This window comes from Alligator mississippiensis, chromosome 4 (genome assembly GCF_030867095.1).
Source record: "Alligator mississippiensis isolate rAllMis1 chromosome 4, rAllMis1, whole genome shotgun sequence".
Taxonomy (NCBI): domain Eukaryota; kingdom Metazoa; phylum Chordata; order Crocodylia; family Alligatoridae; genus Alligator; species Alligator mississippiensis.
In genome coordinates, this window is record NC_081827.1 from 57,413,656 (window position 1) to 57,428,190 (window position 14,535).

At 46.8% G+C, this 14,535-nt stretch overlaps 1 protein-coding gene across 3 annotated transcripts in view; it reads left to right on the forward strand.

The window, feature by feature from the left end:
- PDZRN4 (PDZ domain containing ring finger 4) overlaps positions 1–14,535 on the forward strand; it is a 404,074-nt gene that overhangs the window by 314,853 nt on the left and 74,686 nt on the right. The window contains exon 1 of one of the 3 annotated variants that reach the window (XM_019492628.2): positions 2,604–2,722. The exons of the other annotated variants lie outside the window; for them this stretch is intronic. Coding sequence (XP_019348173.1) covers positions 2,669–2,722 — 54 coding nt within the window. The 5' untranslated portion in view covers positions 2,604–2,668. Of the gene's footprint in view, positions 1–2,603; positions 2,723–14,535 lie in introns of those variants that run through there. 3 annotated transcript variants of the gene reach the window in all.

Sequence of the window (14,535 nt, forward strand, 5' to 3'; positions counted from 1 at the left end):
CTGTGCTACCTGATATTGGATTTTCTTTCCTTTTTGTTTAAATAAAACCTGCCACATACTTAAGTGAACTCCTTAAATAGGAAATGTTAATAACGTGCCACCAGCAGCAGTTTGGAGTATCTTACTGAGGAAAAGGTCACTATGCCCATAAGTTATCCTACCATTTGATCGGTGGACTCTTTTCCAAAGACTTTAAGTCTCATTATTCACTGCTTATAAAGTCACATGAGATATAAAAAGTCTTTTTATAGTAATGAACCCCCCCCCCCCCCCACAATTAGCCAGAAGGCAACTATCTATCTTTTTAAACTGCTCAGTTCAGAGGAGACCAGGCGTTTCAGATGTCTGAACATGGATGAATTGTTATGACAGTGATAAGTATAACATTCACATGGCAATGCCAGTCTTTGCTGTAGAGCTCATGGAAGATTTTTGTTTTGTTTTGTTTTTTTAAGGAAAACAGGAAAGACTTTTTTTTAAACAAGATGCAATAAGTCATTTTTGGATTTATGGGGTTATGAAACCAGCCATTCAGTGCCATTCATTCTTCTTTGGGAATTGTAGATGATTCAAATATGTCACTAATTTGATCTCATAAAACTTTAATAGCAGCTACCAATTTAGGTGCCCATTCTCTAAGAAAACTGTTACATGTCCTGGAATAGAAATTGAAGAGCAATTTTATGCCAGAGCAGAGAAGCTGTGAAGTTTACAAGGGAATGGTGTATTGCAGGGATGTTGGGGTGGTTTACAGGCAAAATTGATTTGCTTTGAGCACAAATGCTGTCCTTTAAATAGGTTTTTTTTCTTACCATAAAAGGGCTGTTGTATATGTCAGACCTTATGGGAATTTTCTACACCTACCTGTCTACAAGAAGAAAGCCATTTTGAAAGTTTGTAATACTTAATACATTAATATGAATTATGACAAGAAATACCTTTATGCATTTTAGGTATGTATACAGTTTAATCTTTATTGTCCTCAGGCAGAAGTGTAATATTAGAAAACCTGTCTCTCAATATCACAAGTAATTTACATAGTAAATACACTCTAGCCTTGTTGCATCACCATCTAGGAAAGCCTAACATTTGGAATATTATCAGAAGTGGTGTTGAATGCAGACTGTACAAGTGCTCAAATTGTCTGGCTGTTGCAATGGTACAATGACAGCATGATGATGTTCTCACACTCTTGGATAGAGTGGATTAAGTGGAAAGGGGAATGTGTCCATGTATGGAGAAAGAAGTGGGGAAGTCAATCTAGTCAAATGAGAAAATGGGGGAAGTAGAATCCAAGAAAGAGTGAGAGACATGCAATTAGACCTATAGCCTCCTACAAGTAAAAACAGACCTCAAGGAAAGCAGAAATACCCAGGATGAGAAAGGTGAAAAAAGAAAGGATGAAAGGAGATGGAGCATCAGGGAAAGGACTGAAGCTGGGAAGATGTGATAATCAGTAAATTTGGTGTGCTGTTTTCATTACCCCCTAAATGCAGAGAGATTCATAAAGCTACCTCTTCTCCTCCTATGCACTAAAGTGAAAAAAGTCTTGGTAGAATTATTTGCCTGCAAAGATTTTTTGTAACATGCACCATTCTAATATGTAATATTGAGTTCAGAAAAAAAAGATGGAAAGAAGAGCCTGCAGACAACTTTTATACAATAGGCTAGTGAGTACAGTACTAACCTAGGAGGTGAGAGACCTGAACACTGGCAGGGGGCCCACTGACCCACAAATAGCTCTGCCCAATATGACTGCAATTGCTACATCAATTCTAAAATGAGTATGAGGCAGATCAGGGCATGGCCTGAAACTGCAGGAGTAAAGAGGCCCCAAAATCTGACAGGAGAGGCAGCCCTACAAACACCCATAAAAGATCATGGGGAAGTGGCACACAATAAGCCTGACCCACAGTGGGATATGGCAGAGTGAGGGGAATCCACAGAGCAGATTCAGGTACCATGGTGTGAATGGCAGTTCAGGTCAGGGCAGGCAGGAGAACTGGTACCAGACTGGGGTCTCTCACCCGCAAGTGTCTACCTTCCCCCCCCCCCACCAGTCGGGTACAACAGGTAGGTCCCCTTGGGAGAAGGCGTCCCTTGGTAGTGCGGTGCAAACACTGGGGCAGGTCAGGGCAGGTGGGAAAACTGGTGCCAGACTGGGGTCTTCTGCTTTCTCCCCCTTCTTGGGCCGATACAACATACAGATTAGTCCCCTGGGTGGCGTGGAGGTGTCCCTGGTAATGTGGTGTGAATGCCAGGGCAGGTCGGGTCAGGCAGGAAAACTGGTGCCAGATGCCTACCTTCCCCTCCCTCCCCAACTCAGTCCAGTACAACATGCAGGTTGGTCCCCTAGGTGTCATAGAAATGTCCCTGGAAGTGTGGAGCAAATGACAGGAAAAGCAGAATCAGGCAAGAGAACTGGTGCCAAACTGGGGAATCCCACCTTGAAGTGTTTGCCTTCTCCCTCTTGTCAGTTGGGTATAGCATTCAGATTTGTCCCCTGAGTGGCTCCTAGTTCTCAGAGGTTTCTGACAACCGTATTACTGAAAATCCCCATGAACCTTTCTCGACAGTTTCCACATCCCCGGTACCTGGCCTGATCACTGGAGCAAACCAGCAAATATATCCGAGCTCCTGGAACCAAAGATGGGTATTGGGGCTTTGAATGACCCCTTTGATGGCTTTGAATGACCCCTTACGAGGCCTCCTGGGACACCAGGTAAACTAATGCCAGTCAGTCTCACCTCCATCCTTGGTAAAGTCTTTGAAAGTCAGTCTCACCTCCATCCTTGGTAAAGTCTTTGAAAAAATTATCAAGGCTCACATTTGTGAGAGCCCGGCAGGGCAAATTATGCTGAGGGGAAACCAGCACGGGTTTGTGGCGGGCAGATCGTGCCTGACCAACCTAGTTTCTTTCTATGACCAGGTTACGAAATGCCTGGACACAGGAGGAGGGGTGGATGTCATATACTTAGACTTCAGGAAGGCCTTTGATACGGTATCCCACCCCATACTGGTGAACAAGTTAAGAGGCTGTGATGTGGATGACTGCACAGTCCGGTGGGTGGCGAATTGGCTAGAGGGTCGCACCCAAAGAGTTGTGGTAGATGGGTCGGTCTTGACCTGGAAGGGTGTGGGCAGTGGGGTCCCGCAGGGCTCGGTCCTTGGACCGATACTCTTAATGTCTTCATCAGCGACTTGGACGAGGGAGTGAAATGTACTCTGTCCAAGTTTGCGGATGACACAAAGCTATGGGGAGAAGTGGACACGCCGGAGGGCAGGGAGCAGCTGCAGGCAGACCTGGATAGGTTGGACAAGTGGGCAGAAAACAACAGGATGCAGTTCAACAAGGAGAAATGCAAAGTGCTGCACCTAGGGAGGAAAAATGTCCAGCACACCTACAGCCTAGGGAATGACCTGCTGGGTGGCACAGAGGTGGAAAGGGATCTTGGAGTCCTAGTGGACTCCAAGATGAACATGAGCCGGCAGTGTGACGAAGCCATCAGAAAAGCCAATGGCACTTTATCGTGCATCAGCAGATGCATGACGAATAGGTCCAGGGAGGTGATACTTCCCCTCTATAGGGCGCTGGTCAGACCGCAGTTGGAGTACTGCGTGCAATTCTGGGCGCCACACTTCAAGAAGGATGCGGATAACCTGGAGAGGGTCCAGAGAAGGGCAGCTCGTATGGTCAAGGGCCTGCAGACCAAGCCCTACGAGGAGAGACTAGAGAAACTGGACCTTTTCAGCCTCCGCAAGAGAAGGTTGAGAGGCGACCTTGTGGCTGCCTATAAGTTCATCACAGGGGCACAGAAGGGAATTGGTGAGTATTTATTCACCAAGGCGCCCCCGGGGGTTACAAGAAATAATGGCCACAAGCTAGCAGAGAGCAGATTTAGACTGGACATTAGGAAGAACTTCTTCACAGTTCGAGTGGCCAAGGTCTGGAACGGGCTCCCAAGGGAGGTGGTGCTCTCCCCTACCCTGGGGGTCTTCAAGAGGAGGTTAGATGAGTATCTAGCTGGGGTCATCTAGACCCAGCACTCTTTCCTGCTTATGCAGGGGGTCGGACTCGATGATCTATTGAGGTCCCTTCCGACCCTAACATCTATGAATCTATGAATGCATTCCTATGGGAGGCTGACCTAGTGCCCAGTGGAAATTTTTCTAAGTTCCCCATGGGCACCACGTCAACCCATGGATTCCTATAAGAAGGTAACCTGGTGGCCAGTAGAAAATTTTCTAAGTCCTGCATGGACCCTAGATCACCCCTTTGGGTGTCCACCTTCCCCCTTTCATTGGTCAGAGACAAGGCTCAGGTTGGTCCCCTAAGTGGCAGATGGCGGTTGGGAAGCACTGACTACCCTCTCCCTATATATCTCGTGGGACCATGTTCAAAGGTTTGGACACCTGGGTTGGTCACTGGGGCAAACCAGGATTTGTGGCCAGGCTCCTAGAACTCAAGTCAGGGATCGAGGTCTGGTGTGACCCCCTATGGACTTCCGAGGCACCAAGGGCCACTGGTCAGCTGCCCAAATGTCCACTTTCCCCTTCCACCAGTTGGGGACCACACACAGATTTTCTCTCCTAGTTGGTTCCCAGTGGTTGGCAAGCACTGACCACTAGGGCTGTGCAAAATTTCAACCGCTGTTTCGTTTTGGTGGTGTTTCGAGCGTTTCGCCACTCCACTCCGAATCTGAAACGAAACGGGAGACATGTCAAAATGTTCTAAATGAAATTAAATGAAACAAAACAAGTCAAAGTGTTTCAAAGATGTTTCGCCATTTCAAAGGTGTTTCAAAGCTGGGCTTGCAGGGAAAGAGGAAGTAAGGAGAGGGAGGGAAAAGAGAGAACAGATTGACTTTTGTAGCTGGCCAGTGTCTGCCAACTGTCCCTGAGGTCCCTTCCAATCTCAGTGCTCTGGGGGAGGGACCTAAAAAGTTTTAAAACACCGTATAAGCCTGTGAGTGCCTAAGCTGTCAGCCTTTGTCAACCTGTCTCTTGCCAGAGAGCAGCATCTGAAAAGCACTGACTCTGACTGCTTCCTAGCTGCTACTGTCTAGCTAGGGAGTGTGTCTTCTACTTGCAAAGGATTGGATAGGCTACAGGTTACACTGACAGCTTAGCTATACTAGCCTAACTTCAATACTAGTATTGTTATCCCTATATCATTTATTTTTTTCCTATATCCATTCCTTTGAAATTATTCTTTCTTTTTTTTTTTTTACCTGAAGAAAAAGAAATCTGTGTTTTGTCTGACAGTGTGATCACTGGGCACTGTTCAGGAAAGCACAGCATAGACTAAATAGATTGCACACACAGACACCACGGGGATGCTGATGCATCTCTGCAGGCATCACCCCCTTGCCCTTGCTCCTTGTCAGTCTGGCACCAGTGAGTATGTGCCCCAAAAGAAGTCCTGCTATCACTCAAAAGCCCCTGTTGCCCCGAAGCAGAGACAGGCCACCCTGGAACAGTGGGGGAAAGGTGGGCACACAGGGGGGCATGTTCCCAAGGTGAGTGCATTGGAAAGATGCTTGGTGTCAATGGCCAGCCCTTGTCCTTTGTTGAGCGGCCAGGGTTCAGGTAGGTCATGGTGCTCGTGGCCCATCATACAAAGGCACCACATGCCTTCAACAGGACGATGGTACCCTCCCTGTATGAGGCATGCAGGAAGTACTTGAGGGAGGAGCTGCACAAAGCAGGTCCGGTCCGCAGGTGGCCTTACACTTCACTTTGGGCATCTGGAGCAGCTGAGGTGGAGATCATGCCTACCTCTCCCTCACAGGGCACTGGTGCAACCAGTAAGGCCGTAGGTGAGCTCTCCTTCAAGCTAACATGATCAATGAGTCCCACATGGCAACTGAGATCATGGGGGGCCATGAAACACTTGGTGCAGGGGTGGCTCGCTGGGCAGGGCAAGCTCCCCCGCAGGTTCATGGTCACCGACGATGGGGTCAATATGATCAAAGGGGTGTATGATGCCAACTTTTTGGCATCCGCTATGTGGCACATAAGTTCCACCTCATTGTCAGGGATGCCTTGGAAGGGGACAGGGCTGCTGGTGATGGTGCCAGCACTACCAGCAAGCTCATTTCCAAATGCAGGAAGGTGGCAGGCTGCTTCCACCGGAGCATCAAGCAGGGCAAGATGCTGCAGGAGAAACAGGCAGAGCTGAGTATCCCTCGGCACAAAATCATGCAGGATGTGGAGACTCATTGGAATTCCACATACCTGATGCTCAAGAGGCTGGTGGAGCAACAGAAGGCCATAGGGCTACCATGCCTGCTGTTTTCACCCTGCTCTGCCTTAACACACACACAAAGTTACACGTCATGAGTTTTGCTTGTCAGCACCTTGAGGTACAGTTTCCCAGAAACCCCAGCACCTATCTCCTTGAATCTTGGCAGGCTTCATGCCCTCAGAAGAGGCTAGCATGCCTGCAAGTTTAGTCAGAATCAGGCAAGATATGACAAAGTTACAGGCATTTTAGTCACTCTCCAATCCAGCCTATGGCCAAAACACCGAAATAGCGTCGAAATAAAAAGAAATAACTTACTGATAACTTTTTCACCAGTCCCATGGGACAGCCCTGCCCACTATGGATCAGGGAGGCCCAGATGAGGGAGATTCCTTGCCCTCCATCGAAACTGAGTTTGTGAAGGAACACCTTGACAGGCTCGATACCTTCAAGTCAGCTGGCCCTGATGGTTTACACCCAAGAGTACTCAAAGAGCTGGCCTGCATCATAGCTCAGCCCCTGGCATGGATCTTTGAGTGCTCTTGGTGCTCTGGTGAATTGCCCAATGATTGGAAGAGGGCCAATATCGTGCCTACCTTCAAGAAAGGGAGGAAAGTAGATCCAGCTAACTACAGGCCCATCAGCCTGACCTCTATCCTGGGGAAGGTCTTAGAAAAGATTATCAAAGAGACCATCCTTAACAGACCACTTGAAGGCAATATCCTGAGGGATACCCAGCATGGGTTTGTTGCGGGTAGGTCTTGCTTGACCAATTTAATTTCCTTTTATGACCAGGTGTCTTATCACCTGGATAAGGGGGAAGAAATTGACGTTGTATATCTTGACTTTAAAAAAGCCTTCGATCTGGTATCCCATGATCACCTCTTGGCTAACTGCGGCCTCAACCTCACCATGATCCACTGGCTGGGGAATTGGCTCCATGGTAGGATCCAGAGGGTGGTGGTCGATGGGAGCCAATTGTCTTGGTGTGCTGTGACCAGTGGGGTCTCACAAGGCTCTGTCCTAGGGCCAATACTATTTAACATCTTCGTCAATGATGTGGACATTGGTATCAGAAGCGGACTGGCCAAGTTTGCCGACAACACCAAACTCTGGGGTAAAGCATCCACACCTGAGGATAGGAGGGTGATCCAGTTGGATCTTGACAGGCTCATGAAATGGGCGAACGAGAACCTGATGGTGTTCAACACTGAAAAATGCAAGGTTCTCCACCTTGGGAGGAAAAACCTGCAGCATGCTTATAGGCTTGGTAGTGCTTCGCTGGTTAGCACTACAGATGAAAGGGACTTGGGGGTCATGATTGACCACAAGATGAACATGAGCCTTTGATGTGATTCTGCGGCTAGTAAAGCGAGCAAAACGCTGGCTTGCATCCATAGATGCTTCTCAAGCAAATCTGTGGACGTCATTCTCCCATTGTACTTAGCCTTGGTGAGGCCGCAGCTGGAGTACTGTGTCCAGTTTTGGGCTCCAGAATTCAAAAAGGAGGTGGAGAAGCTTGAGAGGGTTCAGAGGAGAGCCACGCACCTGATCAGAGGTCAGGAAAACAGACCTTATGACGAGAGGCTGAGAGCCATGGGGCTTTTCAGCCTAGAAAAGCTCAGGCTCAGGGGTTATCTGGTGGCCACCTATAAATTTATCAGGGGTGCTCATCAGGATCTGAGGCAACGTCCATTCACCAGAGCGCCCCAAAGGATGACAAGATAGAGCAGTCACAAACTCCGCCGCGACTGATTCAGGCTGGACATAAGAAAGAACTTCACTGTCCGAGCTGCCAAGGTTTGGAATAGGCTGCCGCTGGAGGCGGTTCAAGCACCCACTTTGAACGTCTTCAAGACACATTTGGATGCTTATCTTGCTGGGAATCTATGATCCCTGCTGACTTCCTGCCCCTGGGGCAAGGGGCTGGACTCGATGATCCTCCAGGGTCCCTTCCAGCCCAAATGTCTATGAAATCTATGAAATATGGTCTGGACTGGATATTTCAAGAGCCTAGAGGTGAAAGATCTTTTACATATATCTGCTGAGCCCTATAACCACTTGGGACCAGATCCATAAAGGAGCTGAGGTATGGTGATACTCAGTATTGCCACAAACCTGTATTTGGATTCCTAAGCATGGGATTGACAACAGCTAGCATGCTGATTTGGGGGAAGCCTAAATTAGCAAATGAGAAACATCAAAGAGAGGGGAATATCTGAAATTCCATCCCTTGCTGGGCTTATGGACCTCAGGTACTCCTATAGCTATTGCTTCTTCTTTTAAACATGAGTACTGGAGCAGTATGATTACCCATATTTTACATAATATTCTACTGGTTAGAGCACAGACAAGACATGAAAGATCTGGGTTCTATGCCACTCTTAGTCTGAGGAGTTTTAAAGATCTAGCAACCACTTCCCAGGGGAATGTTGTAATTACAATGCATGAGTTAGGTTGGTTGGGGAGAGGCACCCTCTAACCCTTCAATGAAAGAAAGAAAGCAAGATTCATGGGATCAGAAAAGAGAACACTAGAGGAAACCTAACTCTGCAGTTTAGTGCTGAAGGCACTCAACCAGGAAGCGTGGGTTCCTGAGTTCATGTCCATGCTGTCACCGCTGTATGTGTATACAGTGACTGTTCAATGCAAAATGCACCAATGGTCCTTGGAGAAAGTTTATGTTCCTTCTTCTGCCCTCTTTCGTTTCCTGACCTAATCCAGAATTCCTTTCTAGACAGTGACAGTTTCAATAAAAGGTGAGGACAGCGCCCCTAACCCAGAATAGCTTTTAACCTACCAGTTAGGCCAATCCCTTGCCCAGTAGGCTATGTGCGTTTGAATCTCCATTCACTTGTTAAAATGAGGGCCCAATCCAAACTCCATTAAAATCAATGGAGTTTGGATTGGGCCCTGTACCAATAAAGGCAAACTCCTTGTGCAGCTGGGAGTACTGTGCAAAGTTGTAACTGTTCATACATCATTGATTTCAGTGCACAAGAATTATTTGAAGAAACAAATCTCTCTGAGGAAGGAAGAAATCGGGACATGGCTGTATCTCTTCAGATTTGCTTTCCTGATACTAGTTGAGATGTCCCGGCCAGCATGATGGCTGAAAGGGGCTTTGGGGTTATGGCTGATCACAGGATGAACATAAGCCACCAGTGCGATGCTGTAGTCAACAGAGCAAATAGCATACTGGGATGCATTAGCCAATGCATTGTAAGCAGGGCTAAGGAACTGATACTTCCCCTCTACTCAGTGCTGGTGAGACCCCAGCCAGAGTATTGCGTCCAGTTCTGGGCACCGCACTTCAAAAAAGATGTGTAGAATCTTGAAAGGGTCCAGAGAAGCACAAGAATGATTAAGGGCCTGGAGGACAAACCTTATGAGGAAAGACTAAGGGATCTGGGATTGTTCAGCCTGGTATAGAGAGGACTGAGGGGGGACTTGGTGGCAGTCTACAGGTCTGTAAGGGGTGAATATCAGGAGCTGGGAGAAAAGTTGTTCACTAGGGCGCCTCAGGGGAGGGCAAGGAGCAATGGCCATAAACTGTTAGAGGATGGTTTCAGGCTGGATGTAAGGAAGAACTTCTTTACCGTAAAAGTGACCAGAATCTGGAATAGACTTCCCAAGGGGGTGGTGCAGTTTCCAACCTTGGAAGTCTTCAAGAGGAGACTGGACAGACACCTTGCTGGGATCATTTGATCTCAGCAGTATTCCTGGCCAGAGCAGGGGGGTTGGATTCAATGATCTTTTGATGTCCCTTCCAGTCCTTAATTTCTATGATTGAGGGCATATAACTCAGGTCTCCCACCTCCTAGGTCTCCTCCCTCTGAGGAAGGGGTAGAACCAACTGAACAGGGAGGAGGCCATCTTGGGGACACCCCTGCTACCCCAACCTGATGCAGATGCATCCTTCTGGCTCTAAGCACCTAGCGACAGTGTGAGGTGGGGAGTTTGACTGGGGCAGTAGACCTGTCAGATTGTAATGAGGTGTCCTAAGGCGAGCTCAGGGAAGACAGAAAACTCCTGTGGAGCAGAAGGGCAAAAGTTTGTTTGATCTTGATTTTCACGGAGTACAGACCGTGAAAGCAGGGCCTCATGATCCCTCTAATTTTATGGATTTAAAGCAGGACGTGTCAGAAAAGCTACCACAGGGATAATTGGCTTGTGGTGGCCAAGAATTTGTAGCGATGTCACTGTTTGATCCTTTGCGGTCGGCTCTTCCTGTTGGTGTGAAGCAGAATTCACCAAGCATTGGATTGTTCACCCGCTAATAGGGAACATGAGCTGGCTTTAGATTGTCATGAGACAGGGTAGATTTACCCTACTAATGATGTGTTGTTGCAGTAGTAATCCTGCTCAGTACAAGAGGAATTGCAGGTTCAGACATCTGGTGTATGTGCTTGGCTGAGGATCCAGTGGGTGAAGCTACCACCTGTGGGATTATGACTGAATACCTGTAAATCAGAACCCCTCCTAAACGTAATGATACCGCAGCACTGTCAAGCCTTGGTTCACCCTAGGTAGCTGGCTGCCCCCAGTGAGGCAGCAGGGCCTGGTGTGGAGAGCTATTCATGTCAGGACCAGACCATGGACAGAAAGGAGCCGCCTCTCACCCATAGCATGCCACATGTTCGTGGGGAACCTGGTGGTAAATCATTCATAAATAATCTGATTCTGAGTCAGGTTTTTGTATGTAGCAGAGCATGTACCTCACTGCGATATCATGAAAGTCAGCACTTGACACAAGCCTTTGTCTAGGATCCCCAAACCACCACTTCTCCCTCTCTGGGGTCTCTACACATGCTCATCCCACCTGGAGATGGACAAGGGCCCCAGGAGGATGGCAGGCTGGTGGGGGAAGGCAGAAATGGCAACCCTTCCTCAGGGAGTGTTCCACCATTCTCCTCTTCCACCATTCCTTGTCCAGGTTGACCTGGTGGCTGATGGCACCTAGGTGAGGCAGGCAGGGCAACTTTTACACCAATAGAAAGCACACCAGCATAGCTTTGTCTTGCCAGCTTGCTTAGAAGGATTTCAAATTTCAATTATACACTAGGGCATTGGGGGGGTGGGGTGTCCACCAGGAGAAAACTATAGAATGATTCATTTTGTATTTCTTCCACTATCTAACCCCGGGCTGTCCAACTTCCAAGCTGCTGGGGGCTGCACACCCCATGGGCTGCACCAGCGGGGGCCGCATGCCCTCTGCACTGCACTATGGTGAGCCATAGCTCCCCCTACCGCCCACCCAGGCTGCACAGCCCACACACTGCTGCACTGCATGCCCATGCCTCTCCTCCCACCACTGAATCAGGTGCCTATGATCCCTTCCTACTGCTGCACTGTGTGCCTGTGAGCCCACCACTGGTACATGTAGGCACCGCATACTGCACCACATACTTGCAGTCCCTCCCCCCTGCAACATATATGTGCAGCCCCTGGTGCCTCTAATCCCCCACTGCACCTCACACCCCAGGCTCACCGTGTCGGCTCCCCAAACTGCTCCGCCCTCTGAGGAGGTTCAGGAAATGGCATCCAGAGGAGGGAGGGGGAGCCTGGAGTCTCCAGCTGCAACCTGAAGTGATGAGTAGAGCAAGAGGGAGCAGGAATCCAGGAGCTACAATTTAACTCCTTACAGGCTGCCAGTTGGATAGCTCTTATCTAACTAACTGCCTTACTGGCTTCAGGTAGATATTGCATAGGACTAACATTTGTGGAATAGCATTCAGGGAGTGGAGGTTTAATTTCCACCATAATACTTTGGGTTTAGTTTTTGGAACAGGACCTGAGTCACTTTTGCAGACCTTAGGAGATAGGGCAAGATAGGAGCAGGTGACTAAGAGATCCAGTGGAAACAAGGAATGATGTAGTTCACCACTCCAGGAATGAGAATGGTGACTGGTCATGGACCAGATCAACAAATGCTGTGTCTGTTTGACTGTATCCTGGCCTAAGCCCTGACCCAGATACTAAGTTTGTCAGTCAGCACTAGAGGTTGTATTTGCTAGTTTCCAGAGTAGCTTGCTCCGAAACCATGATTTAGTCAGTATGTGCGCAGTAAATGAACAGGTCACCTTTGGTTTATTTCTTTGCTTGGAGTGTTGTATGCTTTAGCATTAGCATTAGTATCCCTCTTTCAAAAGAAGTCTCCTAGATGGTTGCAGATGTTCTCCACACTCTATTACTAATGAAGGGAAATGGTGAGAATACCATGTCATGTCCTTCATATTTCTAGAACTGCTCCTTTTGCCAAAGGCCATGTTTTAGAAGGAAAGAATTTTTTTTTTCTGTGCTTCACTTCCTCTTCAAATTGTTCAAGGGAAGATTCAAATTTCCACCCACAATAAAGAATCATCAGATTAGGAATTTGTGTTCATTTATAATAATATAAAGGCTTTTTTCTATATAGTGGATGAATAATCATTCCACCTGCAGTTATGGCTACATATCAATAGTACATCCACTCTATCAAGGATACAGTCCAGGTTGTAGTCATCTGTGTGTATTTAGGTTCTGAGTAAAATATGTGAAGTAATAAGATCAGATATGAGGTTTAGTGCCATTGATTCAGAGACATTGTGTGGATGTTGATGCCTCCTAAGACAGCATGCCTTGTAAACTTCAGCATTATGTCAAACAGCATCTCTGTCAGCTCTTCCGGGAAGTCTATGTGTTTGGAGGTCTCTAGATTAACAAGATTCTCAAGGTGGTCTTGTATTTGGCCTCACTGATTAAGTGGATGATCTCCAAGGATTTTGCTTCAGTAGACCGTGTCTTGCTTTTCAGGTTGCCTGTGCCAAATATGTTTTGTGGATAACAGACTGCAGTCTTCAAAGCTGTAAATGTGATGCCTTCCATGAGTACTAAATTCACATGTTTGTGTTTTGTTTTAAAAAATACAGTGAGAAATAAAACTGAGGCTGTCAAGCAGGAGACAGATATCAACATTTTTGACCCCCAGTACTAAGGAAAATCAGTAGTAGCAGAAAAACAGTTCCAGGCAATTTATGTCTAGATCAGAAGTGCTTGTATCCTGGGAATAGTGTATGTATCTGGAATTAATATTTTTAGAATAAGTATGGTAAGGATAATCTAAATCTTTTTTTTCCCTATATAATGAATGGATAATCTTTTCTCCTCCAGCCGCCCCTGCCCTTCCCTCCCCCCGCCCCATCCCCACCTCGCCTCCCCCCACTCCCCCTGCCATCCTCCTGTGTGCTTGGAAATAAACTGGTATGCAGTCAGTGATGGCTTTAGAAATGGCAGTCAGCCAGTGTCAGTTGTTTTTTCAAGCATTTGTTTATGCATCAAAGACAAAAAAAAAACCCTGTTTGCTTGTTTTCTGATATTGCTGAATTTTTGCAAGTGGATGGGTTTAGAGAGATAATCAAAAGGCAATGGCTCAGGTCCAAACAGTGGCCACCAATCACTCTGGGGAAGTTGTTGACAAGTGGCCCAGACTTTGCAGTTTACCCCAAAGGGGGAGAATGTTCATTAAACAGAAGCTTCATCAAACAGGGCAGTGGTATGGTTTACATGTGAAAAGATATATTCTTTACTTAACATTCACAAGTTGCTTATGGATTAATTAGCCCATCTGCTGCAACAAATGTATTCCCATGTCTTTTGTGTTGATTGTTAAAAGTGACTGATTTCCCTATCCACTTACAATAGTACCCTGGCTTCCATTGAAAATAACCTTTCCAAGCCAAGGAGTTTATTTAATCATCCAGCTAAGAATCTGTAAATGGCTTGCAGTAAATAAGTACTCAACTGTCTAGGGCTCCCAAGGTGATTATATCTGAGTGCTGGGGTGGGGGATAATGCAGGAGGTGAAAAGATCTTAAAGAAGCTAAGTGAAGAGATCTCCAACAGGGGTCTGTCTGTTGCACTGGTTTTAGTTTTAAAAACACATTTCTCTCTTCCCAACATCAAGTGATGTAAGTGGCCAGCACAGCTACTAGCATCTGGCAGTTAAACTATGGCCTTTCTTTAGGGGAAGGTAGCATTTAAAAAATGGGTGACCTTTTAGGCACACTAACTAGCTGTGGTGATGACATCAAGTGACAATTAAAAGAAGTGTTGTATATCTTACAAGTACTTGTATCTTACAAGGAGTTCAAGATGGAGTGTTTTAAAGGTCATGGATTTTCTCACTTCTTTGAGGAAAAAACATTTTCTGACAGTAGAGGTCAGTCGCATGTTAATTGCCAAGAGAAATCAAAATATACATCTTGTGCAAGCTGTGATGTTCATGTTTATGTGATTTGGCAATAACATTG